Here is a 22,174-nt window from a genome sequence, read left to right as displayed (position 1 = left end):
CCAATTCTGTTAGAAAGCGTGAGCCGGAATTCCTTTGGGGAACACTTTCCAAACTTGGCCTGTTCTTATGCAGCCTCAGTTTATTTGTGCATTAGCGCTTGCGAGCTCAGCTGGCAGAATTCACAGAGCCGGAATCCACCGGTCCACGGTTTCATGAACCGGACTGCAGTTCCTCACACAAAAGTGCGTGCACAATTGCAACAGTCGCAGCGACTGCACGTGTGGCTAGCCCGTTACGGTATGCACAGGCTCGTGGCTGCAAGCCACGGCCACAGCACAGCGCGCTAAGGAAGCATGCCGTAGTGTGGCCATTTCCCTGCAAACGGAAGCCAACATATGCACACGCGAGAGCACAGCACAGAAACTGCCCGTGGCCGTGATTGGGTCTGCAGTGAAGAGCTGGCCCATTATGTTAGGCCCCAAAGTTACTAATAAAGCTGTAATGAAAAGCACTTGGAACAAGAGGCCACGCCAGAAAAAGCAGACCGAGACAAAGTCTTTCATTGTTTAGTGGAATAGTCCTGTTGATCAGTGGATGGAAGCCATGGAGGCTGTTGAAAGTTCGACCTCACAGCCCGTCCCAAGGATAGAGGGTTGTTTATTCATTGGTTGGGAAGTGCAGCAATGCCATAGGGGCATCTCTGGCACCACACAGTGGAAATGTTGGTCCCAGGACAGCCCCCACCAAAGTCAATGGGAGATCCGACTCCAGGCCAGCTAACTTTGTCTTTGGAAAACAGCTGTTTCCAATCGGGCTGGTTGGCACTGGCTGTAGCATTGTCAATTTCTCCCACACTAGTCTGTCATATTCCTTTGCTAGCCTCCCTTTCATTCCTAATCCCTGGCCACGCCAGAGCAGAGACCCCCTCTCCCGGTGGATTGCGGTCAGCATGCTCCGTGGGGTGGGTGACGTGTGTAGTAAGGACTTGGCTGAAACCTCCAAACTAGTTTTTCAGCCCTGATTCACCTCTGCAGGGGGTGGAACCCGTTCAAAGGCACGGAGGGCTGGTGCTAATCACGTTCTATTGTTTGGCAGCTCAATTACACCCGGCCGGGGCTTCCGAACTTGAATCCGGGGCTCTTGGAAACCTGGAAGAATGAGGTGAAGGAGAAAGGACACATCAGCTGCCCCAATAACGTAAGGACGTTCTCTCTGCATATAACGGGCGGGATTTTCCAAGGATACCCCCCCAGCTGGAACGTTCGGGCGGAGGGACTTCTCCATGGGGAAACCTCTGAACTGAATGCTGCCGTTTGGCTCTTGTTTCTGTTCAGTCTGTACTTAGGCAAAACTCCCGGGGACGGGATTGACGTGCAGCCCGAGTAAAGGCCTCAGGGTCTGGCCTGCAGAGAGATTTTTTCTAGTTTTCTTTTTAGTTGCCTTGATGACTGTTTGAAGCGCGCCCAGTCACTGTGCCGTTCGATGATGTGATCATACTGCTGGACATAATGGCTAGGGAGAGGCTAGTGCAGGGGTGGGAAAGCGCAGGCCAGGGGGCCACATCCGGCCCCCAGCTTGCCTGGATCCATCCCCTGAGGGTCAGCATTGGGAAACTCCAATGCTCAGCCGCCCGCCCACCCACAGGGCTGGAGCACACAAAATCTACTAGCCTGGCCCCCCAAGGCTGGTGTGCAAGGGGAATGTGGGGAGTGTCGTTCTCCTTCTTAGTCCAGGGCCACGTCTGGGGTTTTTTGTTTGGTTTTTTTTGCTTCTCACTTGTGTGCGGCCCCCGACTGATTTTTCTGGGGGTCAGTAGCCCCCAACCCAAAAAAGGTTCCCCGGCCCTGGGCTAGAGAGTGGAACTGGGACTCGCTGGCTCGTTGTTCCAAGGGGAGAGATCTGTGAATAAGCTAAAGCCGCGGTGCAGAGGGAGCTTCCTAAGGATTTCAGGGTTTGGGTTCTGGGAGCTGCTTTTTGAAGTCCTGGGGAGTTTTGCCTGAATAAAGGCTGCAGGGATGTAAGAGTGTCACCGTGTAAGCAGTTAAGCGCATGCTTATCGGTTACTGTAACGGTTACACACCAGCTCCCAGCCCCACTCCTGTGGCTCAGAGCAGCAGCCAGCTCCCTGGGAGCGGGCTGCCACCCCGCACTGCTGCCTCTGTATCAGAGACAGCAGCATGAGGAAACAGCCAGCTCCTCAGCAGCTGGGCAGCAGATGGGAGCTTAAAAGCCAGCTCCCGGCACACACTGGCTCCCAGGAAAGCCGGCTGCCACCCCATGCTGCTGCCTTTGATAGAAAGGCAGCAGCGTGGGGCAGCAGCCAGCTCCCTGGGAGTGGAGAGCAGGCAGGAGCCGGTGCATGTCGGGAGCCAGCTTAAAAGCCAGTTTCCAGCATGCACCAGCTCCCAGGGAGCTGGCTGCCTCCCTGCGTTGTGGGCCCTTCGGTATAAGCTTTATACTGCAGAGCCCGCAGCGTGGAACCACAAAATTGGTGACAGGTAACACAGTTAGCTAATTAACTGCTTGTTAACATCCCTACTAGAAAGTCTCTTTTCAGCCAGGGCCCATGTTTCCCAGACTGTCTCTTATTAGAGGAAGTCAGGTCTTGAGTTTTAAATCTCTTAGCTGGCGGTGACTACAGTCACTGATTTTGCAGCTCCGATAACAGAGTGTGCAGCTAACAAAGGTTAGCCGTTGGCACGCACAGATGCCCAGTTGGGCGCACAGGAAAAGCCCCGCAGATGAGGGGCGTGCATTCTGGGCATGCACTAACCTCTTTTGAAACTCAGGATTTGCCTAACTTTCCTCTGGATGAGAAACTGCGCCCTTCTTCCTGAGCCATTGATTTATCACCCGGAACGAAGGCTTGCTAATGGGGCTCTTAAAACTAGGGCGTCAGCAGGGTGAGACATGTTAGCTAATTAGTGTCAGAGACATGCACTTAGAAGAGATGTTGCTCAGAAGCTGATTATGCAACTGCCTGGATAATTAGCCTCTCTGCTTGGAGCTTCTGCGGCTGCAGCCAGAACTCCGGGAGCTCAGCCGGGCCTCCCAAGCCCTAGAGAACGTACATTTTTCACGGAGACGTTTAGGGATACGTTTTTCAGCCCTGGGGCAGAAGGACTGAACCACATGACTCCCATTAGCACTAATAGGAAACGTGCGGCTTCATCCCCATGTATCACCCAGAAAATTAACCTCCCGTTGATTATCCAGGGCCGGCAATCAAAAGCGACCTCCTGGGGATGGTGGGCGGCAGTCCATGAAATCTAAAAAGCCCGGGAGCAAGTTGCTACCCTCTCTGCCTCTTTCTTTCTCTCGGCAGAGCTGTGAAGCCATCTATTCCAGCGTTTCTGGCCTGAAAGCCCACCTGGCTAACTGCAACAAGGTAGGTTTGCCTGAAAAAGGGTCTAGGATCTCTGCCCTTTGGCTAGTATATCTGTTTGGGGTGGGGGGGGTCTTTTCTCTCGTTCTCCCGCACGTTAGGGGGAAATGGCCCACGATAAGAAGTAATTCAGAGGGTTTTTTTGAGCTATTTCTTGCGTTAGGTCCTTGGGACAGGCTGATGCCACGGGGAGCCAAATCCTCTGCTCCTCTACCATGCCAGCCATGCTGACGAACGCTTTCCAGCACCGCCCCGCTCGCTCGCTTTAGCACAGCCCCCGAGGGCCCCCGTGGAGGTGAGGAGAGGGGTGCCCGCCTCACGCTGACTGAAACCAGAGACGTGATACCTGGTAGAGCCGGATGGATGAAAACCATCCCACAAAGTGATCCGGCAGGAGGCCAGGCGCTCCCCGAACCCCGAAGGAGCCCACGGTCCTTGTACAGGACCAGCGCAGGGGGAATTGTACCCATTCCTCGCAGCTAGTTCCTACGTTGTCACCTGACCTCTGTGAGCTGGAGGGAGCGCACCAGCCCTTCTCACAGGCCGCCTTGTGGTGCTAGCACTCTTGGCCCCCGCCGCCAGGTTGGAACGGGAAGTAAAAGTCTCCACATCTCACTTAGACCAAGTCCCCTGAACCGGGGATGGTGGCAGCCGACTCATTAACCCTTTCACGCCAGTGTGCTGGGGATGGGGAGCCAAAGTCCACCCCCGGAGTTGGGACCGGCGTGGCCCGCCTCCCGCCTCAGGGATGTACTCGCACGCAAGACCTGGCTGGCTGCTTGCTTCAGGTAGCGAGGGGCAACCTAGGCGAGTGAGTGGGTCGCGCGAGTGGCCCTTCTTCATCTCAGGGCGTGTCTAGTCTACAGGGTTTTGTCGACAAAAGTGGACTCTTGTTGAGAAAACTATCCCTGCGTCTACGCTACCGCCGCATTCCACCGACAGTAAGTCGACAGAACGCAGCATTTTTGTCGACGGGGGTAAACCTCATTTGAAAAAAGGCGCTATTGCATTCACACTGTGCTTTTTCATAAGAGAGCATCTACACTCTCCGTCGAAAAAGCGGCTTGCTTTGTCGACATAACTGGCTGTAGTCTAGACGCTCCTTTTCAACAGTATCTGTCGACAAAGCCTGTAGTCTAGACGTACCCTCAGTGGGCTGCAAGATGGTCGTAACCAAGATCCCGGGACAAGGCAGTTTTGCTAAGTGCACTTGCGTACCTAGGATTTGTGGGCTGTGCCGATTGAACTGTGGTAGCGCCGTGACGGGCCGCAGAGGGAGCACCCGGCTCTCCCAACACTGTGTGCAGGCAGCGCCCACCTCATGGCATGTGTCCTGGCTTTACGTGGGTGCCACAGTAGTAAGACCGGCGGGAACACAACTATGTGGATGAAAACCAGCAGACTCTGGCATGGGCAACAGTGAACAAAATGTCTCGTGGGCCGCACAGAGAACCCCAGTGGGCCACAGGTGCCTCACCACTGCTCCAGGTATTCCTGCCTGGCCACTGAAGTCATGCAGCCACGATCCTTCCTCTAGCCTGATACGATGTCATCAACATCATGGCCAGTCCCAAAGAGACGTGGCCTCCGTGCAGAGGGAGCATTGCCTCGCTCAAGCTTTGGCCCAGGGCGTTCAGCGGTCTGGTCGTCTCTTCAGTTTGTGCCCCTCCCTGGCAGTCCTGTCGTGCCACCAAAGCTTTGGTGGCCCCTGTGATTGCTGGTTGGGCGCCCCTTGGAATTCATCGGTCTTCCATTGGAAGAATTCATCCCTACCAGGCAAGCTGCCAAAACCCAGCCCTGCTGAGGGAGGCAGTTGCTGGGTTCGCCTTCCAATAGAGCTGCCTGGCCTGGTCCTGCCATTTGATGTGCAGCCGCCGACCAAGAGGCCAAGAATCAGAGAATCCTAGAATCCCAGGACTGGAAGAGACCTCAGGAGTCACCGAGTCCAGCCCCCTGCCCAAAGCAGGACCAACCCCACATAATCAACCCAGCCAGGACTTTGTCAAGCTGGGACCCCCAAAACATCTAGGGATGGAGAGTCCACCCCCTGCCTAGGGAACCCATCCCAGTGCTTCCCCACCCTCCTAGGGAAATAGTTTTTCCTAATAGCCAACCTAGACCTCCCCCATTGTAATTTGAGACTACAGCCGGTCCCCGAGTTGCAAACAGTCGACTTAGGACTGTTCGCAGTAACGACCAAAAATGTCGTAAATGCTGGACCCCGAGTTACAAACGCGATCCGCACTTACAAACAGCGCGGTTACGTGTAAGTTGATGGGGCCTGACTTACGAACAAACCGAGTTCTGACCAATTGCTTGGTCCGTAACCGGTTCGTAAGTCGGAGACAGGCTGTATTGCTCCTCGTTCTGCCATCCGTCACTACTGTGAACAGCCTCGCTCCATCCTCTTTGAAACCTCCCTTCAGGCAGTTGAAGGCTGCTCTCAAATCCCCCCTCACTCTTCTCTTCTACAGACTAAATAAGCCCAACTCCCTCAGCCTCTCCTCCTAGGTCATGTGCTCCAGCCCCCTCATCATTTTGGTTGCCCTCTGCTGGAGTCTCTCCAATGTGTCCACAACCTTTCTGTAGAGGGGGGCCCAGACCTAGATGCAATACTCCAGCTGTGGTCTCACCACTGATGACTAAAGGGGAATAATCACTTCTCTAGATGTGCTGGCAATGCTCCTCCTAATGCACCCTAATATGCACAGCTTTCTTGGCTACAAGGGCACCTTGTTGACTCCTAGCAAGTTTCTCATCCATTGTCATCCCCAGGCCCTTTTCTGCCAAACAGCTGCTTAGCCACTGTGTCCCCAGTCTGTGACAATGCTTGGGATTCTTCCATCGCAAGTGCAGGACTCTGCACTTGTCCTTCTTTAATCTCATCAGATTTCTTTTGGCTCAATCCTCCAATTTGTCTAGGTCACTCTGGACCCTATCCCTGCCCTCCAACGTATCTACCTCTCTCCCTAGCTCAGTGTCGTCTGCAAACTTGCTGAGGGTGCAATCTATCCTCTCATCCAGGTCATTAATATAGATGTTGAACAAAACCAGCCCTAGAGCCGATCCTTGGGGCGCTCCACTTGAAATCAAACGCTGTGTTCCGCTTCCCTCCGCACCCATGTTTCACGCCCCTGCAACTGAGCTGCTATCTCCGTGGCCTGTAGAACTGCAGTCCCGCAGCTGACGGGACCTCACGAGGTCCCCACGGAGGCTGCTCAAAGACCAGAAACTTGGCAGGAGCTGCTGCCGGAAGCATAGCCGCATCTTTGGAGCATCCTACGATGCCGCTCAAGCGTCTGAGAGCCTCCATTCGCTTGATGTACCGTCCGCACCGGTTAATACCGAGCCGGTTGCAGTCTGATGTTAGACACTGCTCGATGGGAGCAGCCTGGCACTTACGTGGCTTAATAACCAGACCAGTGAGAAATGCCTAGGCCGTTAGCCTACCCAGCAGTTGTCCAGCAATGGGCATAAATGCCTCTGGCATCCTTGCTTAGACTCCTCCTTACACGGAGTGATTCCCATCCTGATGATCTTGCAGGATGATTTCGCACACCGTAGAGTAAATACAAAACAACCCACAGTTCGGTGCCAAAGAGGAAGGTGCCTAAAGGAATTAGGCGCCTAACTCCTATTGACTCAGGCATTTAACTCCACTCCTCTCCTTTGGAAATCTCAGCCTGTATCAATATGCTGTGTCCTAGAAAGAGTAGAACCACAGGCCTGGACACAGCCACATAGTCATGCTATCTATCTAGGTACGTACATGACCTCCACCGCCGTGCCGGGATCGATACAGTAACGGAGCTTCCAGTTGAAATTAACTCCAGGAACATTGGCCCGCGGCAAGAAAGGGCCCCCTCAGTGCAGCACCGTTGGATCGGAACAGAGAAAGAACTTGTAAAACTCTGTCGCTTGAAATACTCCCAGCTCGAAATCACCTTGGCTGCCGCTTCCCGACAGCACCTCCTCAGTCCTTGTGGGCCAAGTGCATGCCCTCTGGTTATTGGAAACATACGCAGCTCTTTCTCCTCCAGCCTTAACTAGAACATTGACCCCGAATGAGAGGATGGAGAAAATCAGAGGCAGAAATCCTGCCCAGACCACAGAATTTTCATCTAATAAAATAGTGTCTGCAGGAGATTTGACTGGTTATTCGGGTGGGTTGCAAACTCACTCTGTTTGCCAGCAAAAAGAGGCCCCTCCATAGCACAGCCTATCAAGACCAAGCAGGCCTGTGCTTACAAAAAATATGCATGTGGTTGCACCCTTACTTGGAGATGGACTTAGCAGGGCAGTGCCCAGAAACCAGGGCACACATGAGCCATTGTGTCCCTCACTAGTCGTTTGTGTGCACAGCTGGGGCAACTGCACCTCAAATCAACCGCCAAGGCATTTTTTGGAATGCACAAATTCATGGCCCTTGTTCTGCCAAATGGAGACTAGGCTCCCCAGCAAGCTCCGGGCTTGCCTCCAGCATCCATGGCACCGATCCTGGAGTCCTGACACGGGAGCCACCCCTGCTCTCCCGCTTGTGCAGATCTCGTGTGGACTCGGTGCAGTTGTGCGGCGTGGGGAGAGCCAAATTCCCACACAGGCCGCCTGCCGGTGTCGCCTACCGTTGTGTGGAGCTGTCGTTCAGGAGCCCGATGTGGGATAGGCAGGGGGACAGGAGAATCCGTGACTCTGGGTGTGTAGAGCCCACACACAGACTAGTGGCCATAGGAGGGCTTTGGAGGGTAGTTGGAGGACACTCTGGAGCAGGGATGGGTAATAAGCAGTTCATGGGCCACACACAACTCACCGGGGTTAGCCCCTGGCGGGCTGCTGGCACTTTATTTACCTGTGCCTCCGCAGGTACGGCCACTTGCAGCTCCCATTGGCCACGGATCGCCATTCTCAGCCAATGGGAACTGCAGGGAATGGTGTCCCAGTCCGCGCCGCTTCCTGCAGCTCCCATTGGCTGGAAATGGTGATCCCTGGCCAATGGGAGCTGCGATCGCCGGTGCCTGTGGGCACACTGTAAATAAAGCACCAACGGCCTGGCAGAGGCGAACCCTCGCAAACCGTGTCCAGCCTGCGGGCCATTTATTGCCCACCCCTGCTATCGTGGATATCATGGAGGAGCCTTGTTGGAGGATACTATGCTCCGTGGCTGCTGTAGGGCCCTTAGCACAGATCATGCTAGTGAGAAAGTCACCCACAACCTCCTGGGTGTGGTACTGTCCCTCCACCTGGTACCAAGACCCTTACAGAGACAATCATGAGTCTGCTCTACAGCCTGAGCTGAGAGCCAGCAGGCTTTTAGCTCATGCGGAGGCTCATGCACTCCGCTCTCGAGGTCTCAGGTTCAGTTCCGCCTGTCGGAGCTACAAGGGGAACTGTGCCTCATCTCTTACTTCAGAGGGAGTTTTGCTGGAACAAAGATTGAAGGATTTAAACCTACAATAACCCTCTCCACTAAGCGGGGGAGTTGAGGAGCACCATCCGGTAATTCCTAAGAAACCTCAGGAGCTGGACTGAATTCTGTTTTTTCATGAAATCCCAATGGAGTGTCCCGAATACGTGTATTCATCCAGAAGGGGAGAACTGATGCAGAATCCTAGAATCTTCAGGCTGGAAGAGACCTCAGCAAGGCATCGTGTCCAACCCCCGGCTAAAAGCAGCACCAATCCCAGCTGCTCCCTGCACTGGGGTCAATATGGATCAATGATCACGTGATTTTGCACGATCATTTCTGGATTAGGCGTTAAGTGGGACTCTGGGCTGGCCAGGCCTGCCTGCCTGCCGACACAGCTAGGAAATGAAAGACTCAGCTGCCATAAAATTTACAGCATGAACCCAATTATGAAGAAATTCCCACAGAGCCCATACATCGCCCAGAGAACCTAATATATAATTCCCTGGTCAATAGAGAACGCATTACCTCCTCGGTGGCGGTGGACCGAGGCCGAGTCGAGAAATCATTCATTTTCATGAGGCCTCTAATAATGAAAATCCAACAATGTAATGGCCTGTTCGAGAGTATAAAGGCAAAATTAGGAAAGACCCATTGATCATAAATTAGAAGTTGCACTCCCGGTAGGTGTTCTTAACGATCACTGAATTTGCTGAGAGTAAGGGCGGTGTGCAGCTAGCCATATTAAATGGAGAAGAAAGTCTGTTCGTGTAATATTACAGTCGAGATTTTTAAATGCACAAACACCAGGAAGTTCACATTTTTGCTCCCACAGAAACCATCCCTCATTCCCCTTGGGATGCATATGTGGTATTTTTGTGTTATTGGACAAGGAGCTACTTTTATGCCTTGATACACAGATGCAATTACAGTTGCCGTGGGAACCGGAGCTTTGCCTTTCCCGGAAGCATTCGAGGCAATTAAAATTCACACCATTGTGGAGGAAAATGGGGCTCTCTCTGTTGCTGCGTGAGAGCGCCTCTCTCTCCTTTGCATCCCCGGGGATTAAGTCTGAGGCATCCCGTTCCCTGGTGTTTTTCATGCGTGTTCTAGGGAACGAGGCCCAGGTTTTCAGGTGCGCGCGGGCAGCCGGGCACCTGCCTGGCACGTGTTGTCTGAGAAGGTGCAAGCACGGAGGCCTCAGTGAGCAGGACACCATGTGCAGAATTACCGTGTGACGTGCCCTCTTGCAGTCGTTGCTCATGCAAGTCCGATAGGCGAATGCGCACGTACCCACCTTCTGTCACAGGACGTTTCTCTTCCTGTCGGATTTTTCTGAGGAGAAGTAGCCCTCTCACTGTAGCAGATAAGAGATTACAGAGAAAGTTCCTGGCCTATGGCTCCCGGGGCACCGCCGTGTCCCTGTCGTCACAGATGCAGTATTTCAGGAATACATCGACACTCTTACCTTGAAGACAAAGTCTTTGAGCTCTTGATGACAAGGGGCCATTTGTGGTCTTTGAATGTCCCTGGATCCATCATCGTGGGCCCAAGCAACAAGCTGAGGCCTGGTCTACACCAGAGGGGAAGGTGAGTGTACGATATGCAAATCCAGCTACGTTAATTGTGTATCTGGAGTCAACGTACCTAACATCCCTGTCCATGCTGCGAGAGGCTGATGGGAGCACATGCTCCCGCCGGCTTCCCTTACTGCTGGCAGGAGGAGGAGTACCGGACGCCAGCAGGGGCTGCCCTCAGCGTTCGATTTAGGGGTCTGCACTAGACCCTCTAAATCAAATGCTAGAAGATCGATCTCCAGAGGTCGATCTTCTCTGTAGTGTAGACAACTAGAGACTTCCCATGGGCTTCTGGGTTGCAAGGTGGGAGGGAGAGGCTCACGTTTGAACCTGCTTTAGAAAACAGGAGGCTGCTCTCTGCCTTTCAGGGGGACCACTCGGTTGGGAAGTACCGGTGCCTTCTCTGCCAGAAGGAGTTCAGCTCAGAAAGCGGAGTCAAGTACCACATCCTCAAGACTCACGCTGAGGTAAGGAAGTGGGCGGGGCACAAGGGGGTGGGGCCTAGTTGAGGTTGTTTCCTGCTCGGGTTCATTTGAGTCCTCTAGAAGCCCTCCGGGAACTAGCAGAGTTTCTTTCCCTTGGGACGGAGGCAGGGGGGAGCTTACGTCATGCGTGGTCAGTATCATAGGCAGGGGAAGGTGTTGCCTTCCCAACCCGCTAGATTGACCCCACCCAGACTCCGCCCCCCCAAACAACTACTGTATGCGAACTGGGGGCAGAGTGTTGCTGCCCCCCGGCGTCCACCCTCCCCATGCTCTGGGGCCGGGGAGGCTGGGGCAGCGCACCACCTCACCTCTCTGTGGTGCTGGGGGGGCAGCTTGGCTCCCGTGAGGGGCAGGGCCTGGGCTGATGGGCTGGGGGCTTGTCTCCCCCAATCCTATCTTCACCCACCACACATGTCCCTTGGTTTTTCTGGCTGTCTCTCATTGTCTCACCTGATTGACTTTCATCAGAGGCCCCGGAGCACCTGGTTTAGCCTGTGGAACATCCAGAGACATGATGTTGCCTTGGGCTTATTTTGCACACTTTGCATTAAGGATGGGCAAACTCATTCAGCCCAATTTCCTACCCCACCCACAGGCTGAAAAGCTTGACTCTGCTTTGGAGGTTGTTGGGTTCCTGTTCTGGTGAGGGGAGACAGAAAGGGAAGAGAGAGAAATGAAAACACAGGGTGAAAAGTGGAGCAGAGCCTGGGAGGTGAGGGGAAATAAAGAGAAACTGGGGGAGTGGTGAAGAGGAGAGAGACATTGTAAAGTGAAGAGAGATACAGTCCACACCTGTGTAGCACATACAGGGTGTGTCTAGACTACAGGGTTTTGTCGACAAAAGTTCACTTTTGTTGACAAAACTATACCTGCGTCTACACTACCTCTGAGTTCTGTCGATATAACATCAACAGAACTTGGCAGTTTTGTCGACGGCGGTAAACCTCATTCTACAAGGAATAGCGCCTTTTGTTGACAGAGTTCTGTTGACAGAAGGTGTTACTGCATCCACACTGTCCTTTGCGTCCACACTCTCATGTCGACAAAACGGCTTGCTTTGTCGACAGAACTGGATGCAGTCTAGACACTCAGGGTGTGTCTAGACTACATGCCTCCGTCGACGGAAACATGTAGATTAGACAGATCGGCAGAGGGAAATGAAGCCGCGATTTAAATAATCGCGGCTTCATTTAAATTTAAATGGCTGCCCCGCTCTGCCGATCAGCTGTTTGTCGGCAGATCGGGGCAGTCTGGACGTGCCGCTGTCGACAAGGAAGCCTTTGTCGATCGGTGCAGATATGCCTCGTGAAACCAGGTTTACCTGCGCCGATCGACAAAGCCTTCCTTGTCGACAGCGGCGCGTCCAGACTGCCCCGATCTACCGACAAACAGCTGATCGGCAGAGCGGGGCAGCCATTTAAATTTAAATGAAGCCGCGATTATTTAAATCGCGGCTTCATTTCCCTCTGCCGATCTGTCTAGACTACATGCCTCCGTCGACGGAGGCATGTAGTCTAGACACACCCTCGTTGTCGACAGAGGCTTTGTCAACAGTATCTGTCAACAAAGCCTCTGTCGACAAAAGCCTGTAGTCTAGACGTACCCACAGAGTGCACCTTTGCCTCTGTCCTTCATACACCGCACAGATCTCCCCGTCTTTTATATAGAAAATAGGAGAAAAAGGTTTGGTGCTGAGGGCTCTGTTAGGAGGCAGTGTGGTCTAGTGGGCAGGCACTAGGCTGGGCGTCAGAATTCAAAACGAGTTTGTGGGATTTGCGAAACGTAAGCGTCCACAAAGATGCCCCCCTCCCGCTTCCACTTATCTGTCAGCGCCTCCGTGGGCAGAGGCTCAGGGAAGCATTCAGGCTGCGGCAGAGGATGTCAATGGGGGGAACAGGGGATTTGCCAGTGAGAAGTGAGGGAGGGAACTCAAGAGGCTTTCCCAGGTGTGTGGGGGACACTGGAGTTTTTCCCAGTGAGAGTGAGGCTAGGAGGGAAAACGGGGGGGTTTATACAAGGAGGTGGGGGGAGGTGGGGCAGCGCTCGCTGGCCTGAGAGGATCACTAACCGCCTGTCTCGTTCTTTTCCCCCTTTGGACACAGAACTGGTTCCGAACCTCTTCAGAGGCAGCCCGGAAAAAAAAAAGCAGGGACCAGATTTCCTCCAGCCAGGAGGAGAAAAAGAAAAGCACAAATGGGAAGAAAAGAGGGAGGAAACCCAAGGAAAGGCCCCCGGAAACGTCTCCGAAAGACAGAGAGAGCACAGCAAAGACTAATCATAAGAAGGCCCCGGAGCACTGGGAAGGATCCAACGGCAGTCCCGAAGGGAGAGAGAAAGGCGCCAAGCTGCCCACCAACAGGAAAGGTGGTGCCAGTAAGATGCCTGAGAAATAAGGGGGCCAGAGACTTACTGAGGATTAGTTTACAGCCCAGGGTAACAGGGTGGGGCCCCTCCTGGTTTCCTCTCCCCCGCTGCCTGCTCACCCAGTTTTTCTTTTTTAAACAAAAAACCACTTTAAGAAAATCATGGACCTTGTTTCACACTGGAAGAAAAAAAAGAAAAAGACCGTGCGATTGTCCATCCGCCACCCCCGTGCCCACGCCCGGGCCCCTCGCCTCCCCGACACACGCACGCGCTTGTGCGCACACACGGGCTGCACGGCTCTTCCGCTGCTGTGTCAGGTAAGGCAGCCAACCGCCTGCGAAGCAGGGACCCTCCCCCCACCGCCGCCCCGCACGGACCGTTTCCTTCGAATTCTGTGCGCAGCACGGGCGATGCTTGAGCAAAAGGAACGTGCAATAGAGACGGGAGGCGTAAAAACGCAGGCTTGCTTGTCGGATTGCAGTGCCAGCCCAGGAACCGGATGGGTTTCTTTTGGGGGTGGAGTAGGGGAGGGAGGAAAATGAGGCTGTCGGTACCTCACCCCACAGTGGGTCCTACAGCTGGGGGCTTGCTTGCCGAGAAGAACAAGGCGTGGTGATGAAGAGGAGTTCCCAAGGAATAGGCTTTGCCTACCTGTTGCAAGCTGGTGAGGTAGAAATGCCAGCCCCAAAGTCGGACGCAGAGCATGGGGATCCAAAGCATAACGCCGGTAAGAGAGATTTCAGGTGTGTACGGCAAGTCGGCACCTCGTGGCACTCGCCTGGGAGAGCCACGGCAAGGGGCAGTGTGATTCTGTCAATGGCGCTTGTGCTGGGCTCCCTAAGGAAGAGCTGTCCCTCGGAAGCCACCTGTCGATTTCGAAAGATGGTGGGGGTCCCAGCGTGTAGCCGTGTTCCGTTGGTTTTGTGGCCCAGCCAGTGGTTTCTTCCCCCCCTCAGGTGTGGGGACCGCGGGTAGCGACGCGTTCGCCGTAGCACAAGGAGTTAGGAGGATATCGTTGTCAGTTTTGCTGGGGTCGTTCACAAGCAGCAAAGACTGCTCAGTGAGGCAAGGCGCATGCTGGTGGGGCATGAGAAAAAGATCATGACCGTCAGAGGTAGGGATGTGAACAACTAGACGAGTCAATGAGTCATTTCCCCCCCTCCCTTTGCTGCCTCTTATCAGAAAGAGGCGGGAAGGGGGAGGAGCGGGTGCTTCAAAGTGGCAGTGCCGCATGGAACCCGGGATCACACCCTGGGCTCCACGCCGCACTGCCACTTTGAAATGCCACGTGCAGCCCAGGGCCAGCAGGGGAGTCCCCCACTGACCCTGGGTTCCATTCAACACTGCCGCTTTGAAATGCTCCGTGCAGCCCGGGGCCTCCAGGGGAGTCCCCCACTGACCCTGGGCTCCATGCGACACTGCCGCTTTGAAATGCCACGTGCAGCCCAGGGCCAGCAGGGGAGTCCCCCACTGACCCTGGACTCCATGCGGCAGTGCTGCTTTGAAATGCCATGTGCAGCCTGATGCCAGTCTCCCTACAGTGTTTCAAAGTGGCAATGCCACAGGGAGCCGGGGGTCAGCTGGGGACTCAGAATCCCCCGTTGGCCCCGTGCTCCCTGCAGCCCTGGGGCTGTTGCTACACTTCAAAGGCAGAGGTGCCCTATTGACTAATCGAATAGTCAGTGCAAATTGCATCGACTTTTCGATTAGCTAATTTAATCTAAATTTAACATCCCTCCTCAGAGGTGCTGAGCGCGCATGACTCCAGCGAAAGGCCACTGGAGCTGCAGGTGCTTAGCGCCTCTGGCAAGCTGGCTCAATGAGACCAGTCCCGGGGAAGGGATTGTTCTGTGGGCGGGAGCAGGATGGTTTTTATTTGTAACTAAAGGCCGGGCAGTTGTAAAATGATTGGAGCTCCTTGGAGCTCACTTGCCAGATTGTAGGGGAGAAAAAAATCACTCTGAAGTTTGAGAGAACTTTTCCAGGCTTTTTTTTTAATGGATGTCAGTATAAAATACTTGTATCAAATTGATACTGAGCTATCGGTACACGTCGCCCCTTAGCAATAGAGCTGGGTGAATGCGGCAGAAAATAAGCATGGACGTTTCTTTGCTCACTTTCTGCTGGCAGGAAAGTTCGCTACAAGAGCAAACGCTGTGGAGCATTGGTGGAAAAAGACGTTCAAAGCCACGACCGAGAGCCTTCACCCTAGGCAGCTGAGTCTAAGAATAAGGCTCCGTGCCCAGTCAAATGAACTCCACTTTTGCATAGTGAAGATGCACAAAAAGCTGCTACAGACCCAAGAGAGTGAAGAACTTCTGACAAAGAATCCATTTGGGAACATTGCAAGCTGTTCCTGGGCAGAGAGAGGCAAAATTCAACCCAGTGGTGTGTGAATTAGTCACCCAGTTCTGTTCTCTACGCCCGGGAGATCTCTCCAGCTTGAATTTGGTGCACTGGATTGGCACCAAGCGACAATCATGGGCCATGTTTCATAGTCACACCCCTGTGGCTTGTTGGATGTACTCTTCTCTTGACTTCTCGCCTCCTTCCCTTTCGGAGGAACATGCTGCAGCCCAGGGAAGCAAACGCTGATCCTTTGAAACTCTTACTGACCTCATTCATATTCCCAATTTCGCTTTTACCAGGCATCCCTTAAAGGGACGCTTCCTTGTTAACAAACACGCTTGTCTTGCGTTCATGTGTCCCTGAGCTGGAATTCTCAGAACCCCTGGGCTGGAAGAGAAACTTCTCCAGAGTCCAGACTAAAGCTGATCTGCTTCTAGATAAAAACCAGGCTACCTCGTTCCCTGGAGCTTGCTGCAGTTCAAACATCACAAGGGGGCTTCGTGGCGCATTTTTGTGGCACATTTTTCGCTTGCCAGTGAAACAAAACCCAAGGAGTTTTTCCCCTCGTTCACTTTCAATTAGCGATTTCGGAGGGTTACATTCAGGAGGGAGAAATTGTGTTTGTTTAGTCAACGAAAACCTTGACCTTCTCTTTGCTTCATTGCGTTGCACAGCCTGTCCTCGATCCCCTCGATTCTTGGTGTTTTTTCATGCTCCGAGGAACCATTCAGTAATAATTAACGTCCGTCTCCGGTGACACGTTATTACTGCCTCTGAGATAGAGCCGTCTCCTCCTGATGTCAAGTCAACTCCTCTAGGGAGTCATTGCTTAAGCGCCCGCCATATATCTTGACAGCTGAATTAAAACGTGTGCATTTCCCCTGGTAGCACAGCTAAGAAAGTGTGGCTAAAACCTCCACCACTTGCTTCTGAACACCATGGCCTCAGGTTTGATTGGGACTGAACCCCCGCCTTCCGTTTGGCCATTGTTTCCGGAACACTTAGCCAGGCCGTGTTTCAAAGCAGTTAGTGAACAAATTTAATTAGCCGGCACATCTGGTCCTGTTTGCCTTTTGGGTGTCATCTGCTCAGTTGTGTGTCTGGTTGTCGGCAGTGCAAAACCCAGATCTCATCCCACAGGGGAAGGGAATGCTGCTAAGGCTAGCTTTCCTCGCACCGTGCCAGGGCATTGCAGAAGCGGTGGGTTGCAGCTGCAACGGTGTGAGCGTCTTGGCGATATTCTAGCCGGGCAGAGCTCAACAGTGGGGCTGCCTTTTTCAAACGGCGTCGTCAAAGCAATCATTACTGGGAAGCCATTTGCACAGAGGGTTGTTATTCCCAGGGTGGGAAAGCGCTGCTAAGAGATACCCCGCCGATGCTCTAGAGAGGTGCTATCCTGCCATTGTTCCGTGCTATTGTTGCCACTTGCTAAAAGCCCCCAGGTTGGCGGCAGCGTTCTGCTGGGCCCTTGCAGGAATGCTCCTAAATCCATAGGTGGACTTCTAAGCAAAAGAGCTGAGCCCCCAACTCCCATTAACACCAGGGGTTACTACTGGGTGCTCAGCACTTTTAAGAAACCAAGTCAGTTTTATTTAGGAGCCTAAATCTGGATGTTAGAAGCTCGACTTCAGGGCACCGTCAACCTGTGGAACTCCTTGCCGGAGGATGTTGTGAAGGCCAAGACTTTATCAGGGTTCCAAAAACAGCTAGATAAATTCTTGGAGGATAGATCCATCAGTGGCTCTTAACCAGGGTGGGTAGGAATGGTGTCCCTAGCCTCTGTTTGTCAGAAGCAGGGAATGGGCGACAGGGGAGGGATCACTTGGCGATCACCTGTTCTGTTCATTCCCTCTGGGGCACCTGGCATTGGCCTCTGTTGGTAGACAGGCCACTGGGCTAGATGGGCCTTTGGTCTCACCCAGTCTGGCCGTTCTTATGTTCATGATCTCAGTGAGAGCTGTGCGAATAGCTCCGCATGAAACACCAGCTGGTCAAGGGCTAGCTGTTCAGATAAGGATCCTGACAAGCAGCAAGCAGGGCTCAAAGGAGCAGAGGCAAGGGAGGAGGCGGCATGTACAGTGCAAATAGCAAGAAGGCACGGAGATGCCGTAGGTATTGTTTAGGGCCAGGCCTTGGAAAGCGTGAGCCCCAGGACACACCTACTGCCCCCTCAAGCCCCGCAGGTGTGAGTGTGCACTTTGGACTGCAGCGGTCCACGGCCTTTTGCAGGGACACCCACAGCTACCTCCTTTAAAACCTGAGCCCATAGGCCCCAAATCTTCCCCTCCCCCCTTCCCCGCCCAGTAAACAGACCAGGCACAGGAGACTCTGCAAGGAAGAGTCCTCGTCCCAGCGCAGCTCCCCCAGGCTAATGAATCCTGGTGCCCAATCCACTGTCTCCTGCTCTCCAAGGAGACCTCGCAGATCCAGGCTCTGCAGCACGCAGGGGTTCCCATGGTGGATCCCTTCTTCCTCCGTGGAAGTGGCGGCAGGACTGGCTGCTCACTACTGGAAACATGTGGACCTCAATCTTCAAGGGTAGTTGCACACTCTTTCTTAGACTCGCAGGAGGCCACCCCCTGGTTTTGCGACTTCCCAGATCCCCAATTGAAAGCCGCTTTGTCAGAGACTCGCACGACGAGCAGAAAATCCAGCAGAAAATCCCTCGGGAATCTCCCCCAGCTCCGCGCCCTTCAAAACGGGCGGGGAATAGACGGGGCATTGCAGTTGTCTGTGTGTCTATTACACGGGCAGGTATGACATGGGCCTGAGCCACACCATCTGGATCTGAAGCCAGGTCTCCGAGACTTCTGTAGCTGGGGGATACTTGGGAGTCGGGCTTCCCATCTGGTCTGAGACACGGCGTGGAAATGTAGTTCCAATTTGGAACTTTCCAAAAGTTTGGAGGCTGTTGGGCTCAACGTTTTGGCTTCTGGCCTGTGTTGGATGGCACGGTCTATGATTGCTGACGTACATTCGCCCCAGCTGTGTAAGCCTCCCCCGGCCAAGGCCAGAAAATGCTCTTGGTGGCAGCTGATGGGGAGGGTGGAGGGGGGGAGTCTTAAGCTCAAATGTGAAAGCAGCAGCAGCTGCTGCCTTTAGAGCTCTCATTCCTCACTCGGCTCAAATCCCAAAAGGGATTCCACTCACCGGCAACTACTCTGTGGTTCAGCGCAGCATGTGGCGTGTTGTCTGATGCCGGCGTGTGTGAGCCTGCTAGAGCACAGTGGGCCAGGTTCATGCTGTGGGGGGGTAGCTGTGTGTTTAGGTGCTTGAAAGCTGCTCTCATGTCCCCCTCTCAGTCAGACTGAGAGCGGTTTTTAAGGACCTAAAAGGGTGTGACAAGGCGGAGGGAGAAAAATCGTTCTCCTTGGCCTCTGGGGATAGGACAAGAAGCAATGGGCTTAAACTGCAGCCAAAGAGGTTTAGGTTGGACATCAGGAAAAACTTCCTAACTCTCAGGGTGGCTACGCACTGGAATAAGTTGCTTAGAGAGGTTGTGGAATCTCCATCTCTGGAGATATTGAAGAGCAGGTTGGACAGACGCCTGTCAGGGAGGATCTAGACGGTGCTTGGTCCTGCCGTGAGGGCAGGGGACTGGACTCGATGATGTCTCGAGGCCTCGCCAGTTCTAGTGTTCTTTGTGCTAGCTCACGGGCACTCAAGGCTCTTCTCTTCTATGGCCGGGAGCCGGTGAAGTGACACACGTCTGTGCTTCTCCCTTCACTGAATGGTTGAGCCGCAGCCCTGGGTGCTGCGTTTCTCCAGTTCAGCTCTCCGGTTGCCTCGCCCGGGGTGAGCACACGGGCTGGGGTTTGAGAGCGCAGGCATGCGGAGTGATGGTTGGTAGCACCTCTGTAAGGGCCGAGCGGGAGAACATCTGGAAGCTGAATGGGCCTGTAGGAGGCGACGTTTGTCTGTACGGCTCAGCTCTCTCTACCCAGGGCAGGGTGGGAAAGAACAGCCTGAACTTATCCGCTCAGGGCCTGAAGTTCTGGGGGGTAAGAAACGCTCCCTACGCCATCTTCCCGCACAGCTGTGTGCTGGCCAGGCCGTACCAGCCCCCTCGGGAGGGAATACGGTACACTCGGGATCCCTGCTGGGAGAGTCACCTTTCCCACAGATCTGCCCCACAAGCGGTCTGGGTGCCACAGGTGCTGATTGCATGGAAGCTTTCAGGACCTACAGCTGCCCAGCACCTCTGAAAATCGGCTCGGCGCTAGAAAATCAATCCGTAACGCAGAGCGGAACGGTGCCCCGGTCGGTTTGTACCCACGCGCCGGGACTGGGCCGCGAGTCACACAGATAGTTTCCACGGGGCTGTTAAATACGATTTATGTTACAATAGCCACCAGATGCCTTGGTCAGGATCGGGGGCCCAGGATCGGGGCCCTATTCGGCAGGCACAGGATAAAGAAGGCCTGGCCCCGTGCCCTGCACTTATCATGTCCAAAACACAGAGGACCCTGCTCTGAAGAGCTAGCTGTGCGTGAAGCCCAAATCCACGGTGCACCCTTAAGCATTGGCTTCCTTGTGAGCCGGCAGGCGAGGCGTAAAACGGGACGTGGCTAAGAGTGCCCTCCCCGAGGCTGGGCTCTGAAGGACTTGGTGCTCCTACTCCGTGAGCTGCTGTGGTCCGATCCCAGTTCTGAGCACTTTGCAACGTTGCACGTCCTGCTGATGGTGCTGATGCTGGTGTATGTTTGTTCACAGTGGGGACAAGCAAGGGGGGAGTTCTGGGGTCACCTGTGTATGTAAGAAGAGCAAGTCAACCTCCCGTTCATTTCCATCCTGGTCACAGCTGCGTCAGTTTTCAAATATCTAAAAGGGTGTCACAAGGAGGAAGGAGAAAATTTGTTCCTCTTGGTTTCTGAGGACAGGACAAGGAGTAATGGGCTTAAAGTGCAGCAGGGGAGGTTTAGATTGGACATTAGGAAAAAATTCCTAACTGTCAGGGTGGTCAAATATTGGAATAAATTGCCAAGGGAGGTGGTGGAATCTCCCTCTCTGGAGATATTTAAGAACAGGTTAGATAGACATCTGTCAGGGATGGTGTAGACGGAGCTTGGTCCTGCCTTGAGGGCGGGGGGGTGGACTCGATGACCTCTCGAGGTCCCTTCCAGTCCTGTGATTCCAGTCGGTGGCGTTTGACCTCCCTCATCTCCATCCACAATCCCACGGGTTACATTCAGGCTGCCCAATCGGACCGCTTGAAGCCTCCTCTGTCCACCTTTAATACAAAGTCTTGTGACGCTGCCTTCCTGAGCCAGGCCACGTCACTTTGCCCTTCTCTTTGTTATGCCGCAGTCTCGCCACCAGTAATGGGAAAGGAAAGGCAAGTCCCAAATATAACCTGTCCCTGCTGCTGCATGTGCAGTCATGGAAACTGTATGCACAAGGGGCCGATCTGGGGAATTTGCACGGGCAGTGATCCAATGTGTGTGCACAATTGTGGTAACCGGGCATGCAAATTAGACGTGCACTTGCACACGCCAAACACATTCGAAATGGGCTCTGAATCAGTGTAGCTCGCGTTCAGGCTGCGGCTGTAGAGGATGGAAAGGCTACAAATTATCTGAGTGTCCTGAGCCCAGCAGAAGGGAAGGCGCAGAGTAGCTCCTTCCTCCAACAGAGCTTGTTGAAGGCAGGACTCAGTTCCCTTTCTTTGTAAGTCCTGCTTCCCACGAGGAATGTGGCTGTAATTGCTCTGGTTTCGGAATAATTTCCCAGGCCCCGCTCCAGTTATCAGAGTGCCTAAGCAGCTGCAGCTCTATTCTTCTCAGCCGTGCTGAGACTTTCCTTAAAAATAGCTTTTCATTGCCTTTCTGTTTTCACAGCACCCGCAGCTGCCGAACAAAGGACCGAGCCCCGGACAAAGCCTATGAAAATGCACATCAGTAAAATGAATGTGAGCTACAGATTTGGAGCCAGCCTTTCAAATGAGTTAGGCGTGTGCAAGGGCATGTCTAATTTGCATGCACTGGTACCGCAGCTGGGTGCACATGTTGGATCACTGTCCGTGCAAATTCACCAGATCGGTCACTTGTGCATGCAGTTTCCGTGATTGCGCAGTTCGTTCCCGCGTGTGTGGAACGCGTGGGTGAGGTGCGTGCAGTGTGCAGGGTGGCTCCGATCACATTGGTTTGCGTTTTCTGGTGGCACGGCCCTTGGACACACCAACTGAGCGGCTGGTCCGTGCATTCACCCCCCCAAACTGAGTAACTGTGCGCACAGGCAGTGTGCGTGCGTAGGAACGCGTGTTTTTCCCAGCGGTGGGTTGTGAGGGCCGGCGCCAGGACCTACGTGACCTGGGCCGCGTTGTTTGAAAAAATGTTGCCTCGAAGGCCACATTGTCTCCCTGTGAGGGTATGTCTACACTACCCCCCTAGTTCGAACTAGGGGGGTAATGTATGCATACCGAACTTGCTAATGAAGCCCGGGATTTGAATTTCCCGGGCTTCATTAGCATAAAGCCGGCTCCACCATTTTTAAAAGCCGGCTTGTTCCACGAGGCGTACAGATAGTTCGGAATAACTACATAGTTCGAACTATCTAGCCCGTGCCACGTGTAGCCGCGCGGCACGGGGTTCGAACAAGCCGGCTTTTAAAAATGGCGGAGCCGGCTTTATGCTAATGAAGCCCGGGAAATTCAAATCCTGGGCTTCATTAGCA

General features: G+C 53.8%; 1 protein-coding gene across 4 annotated transcripts in view; it reads left to right on the top strand.

Annotated features, from left to right (window-relative positions):
• ZNF512B (zinc finger protein 512B) overlaps nucleotides 1–22,174 on the top strand; it is a 99,375-nt gene that overhangs the window by 66,835 nt on the left and 10,366 nt on the right. For all 4 annotated transcript variants that reach the window (XM_075901007.1, XM_075901009.1, XM_075901008.1 and 1 more), the window contains 4 exons: nucleotides 1,037–1,138; nucleotides 3,267–3,329; nucleotides 10,673–10,771; nucleotides 12,892–21,872. In XM_075901007.1, coding sequence (XP_075757122.1) covers nucleotides 1,037–1,138; nucleotides 3,267–3,329; nucleotides 10,673–10,771; nucleotides 12,892–13,182 — 555 coding nt within the window. In that variant the 3' untranslated portion in view covers nucleotides 13,183–21,872. The remainder of the gene's footprint in view (nucleotides 1–1,036; nucleotides 1,139–3,266; nucleotides 3,330–10,672; nucleotides 10,772–12,891; nucleotides 21,873–22,174) is intronic.

The sequence above is a fragment of the Pelodiscus sinensis genome, chromosome 18, assembly GCF_049634645.1.
Source record: "Pelodiscus sinensis isolate JC-2024 chromosome 18, ASM4963464v1, whole genome shotgun sequence".
NCBI classification, from domain to species: domain Eukaryota; kingdom Metazoa; phylum Chordata; order Testudines; family Trionychidae; genus Pelodiscus; species Pelodiscus sinensis.
The sequence above is the reverse complement of the archived record's forward strand: the minus strand, read 5'-3'. Positions and strand labels throughout refer to the sequence as shown.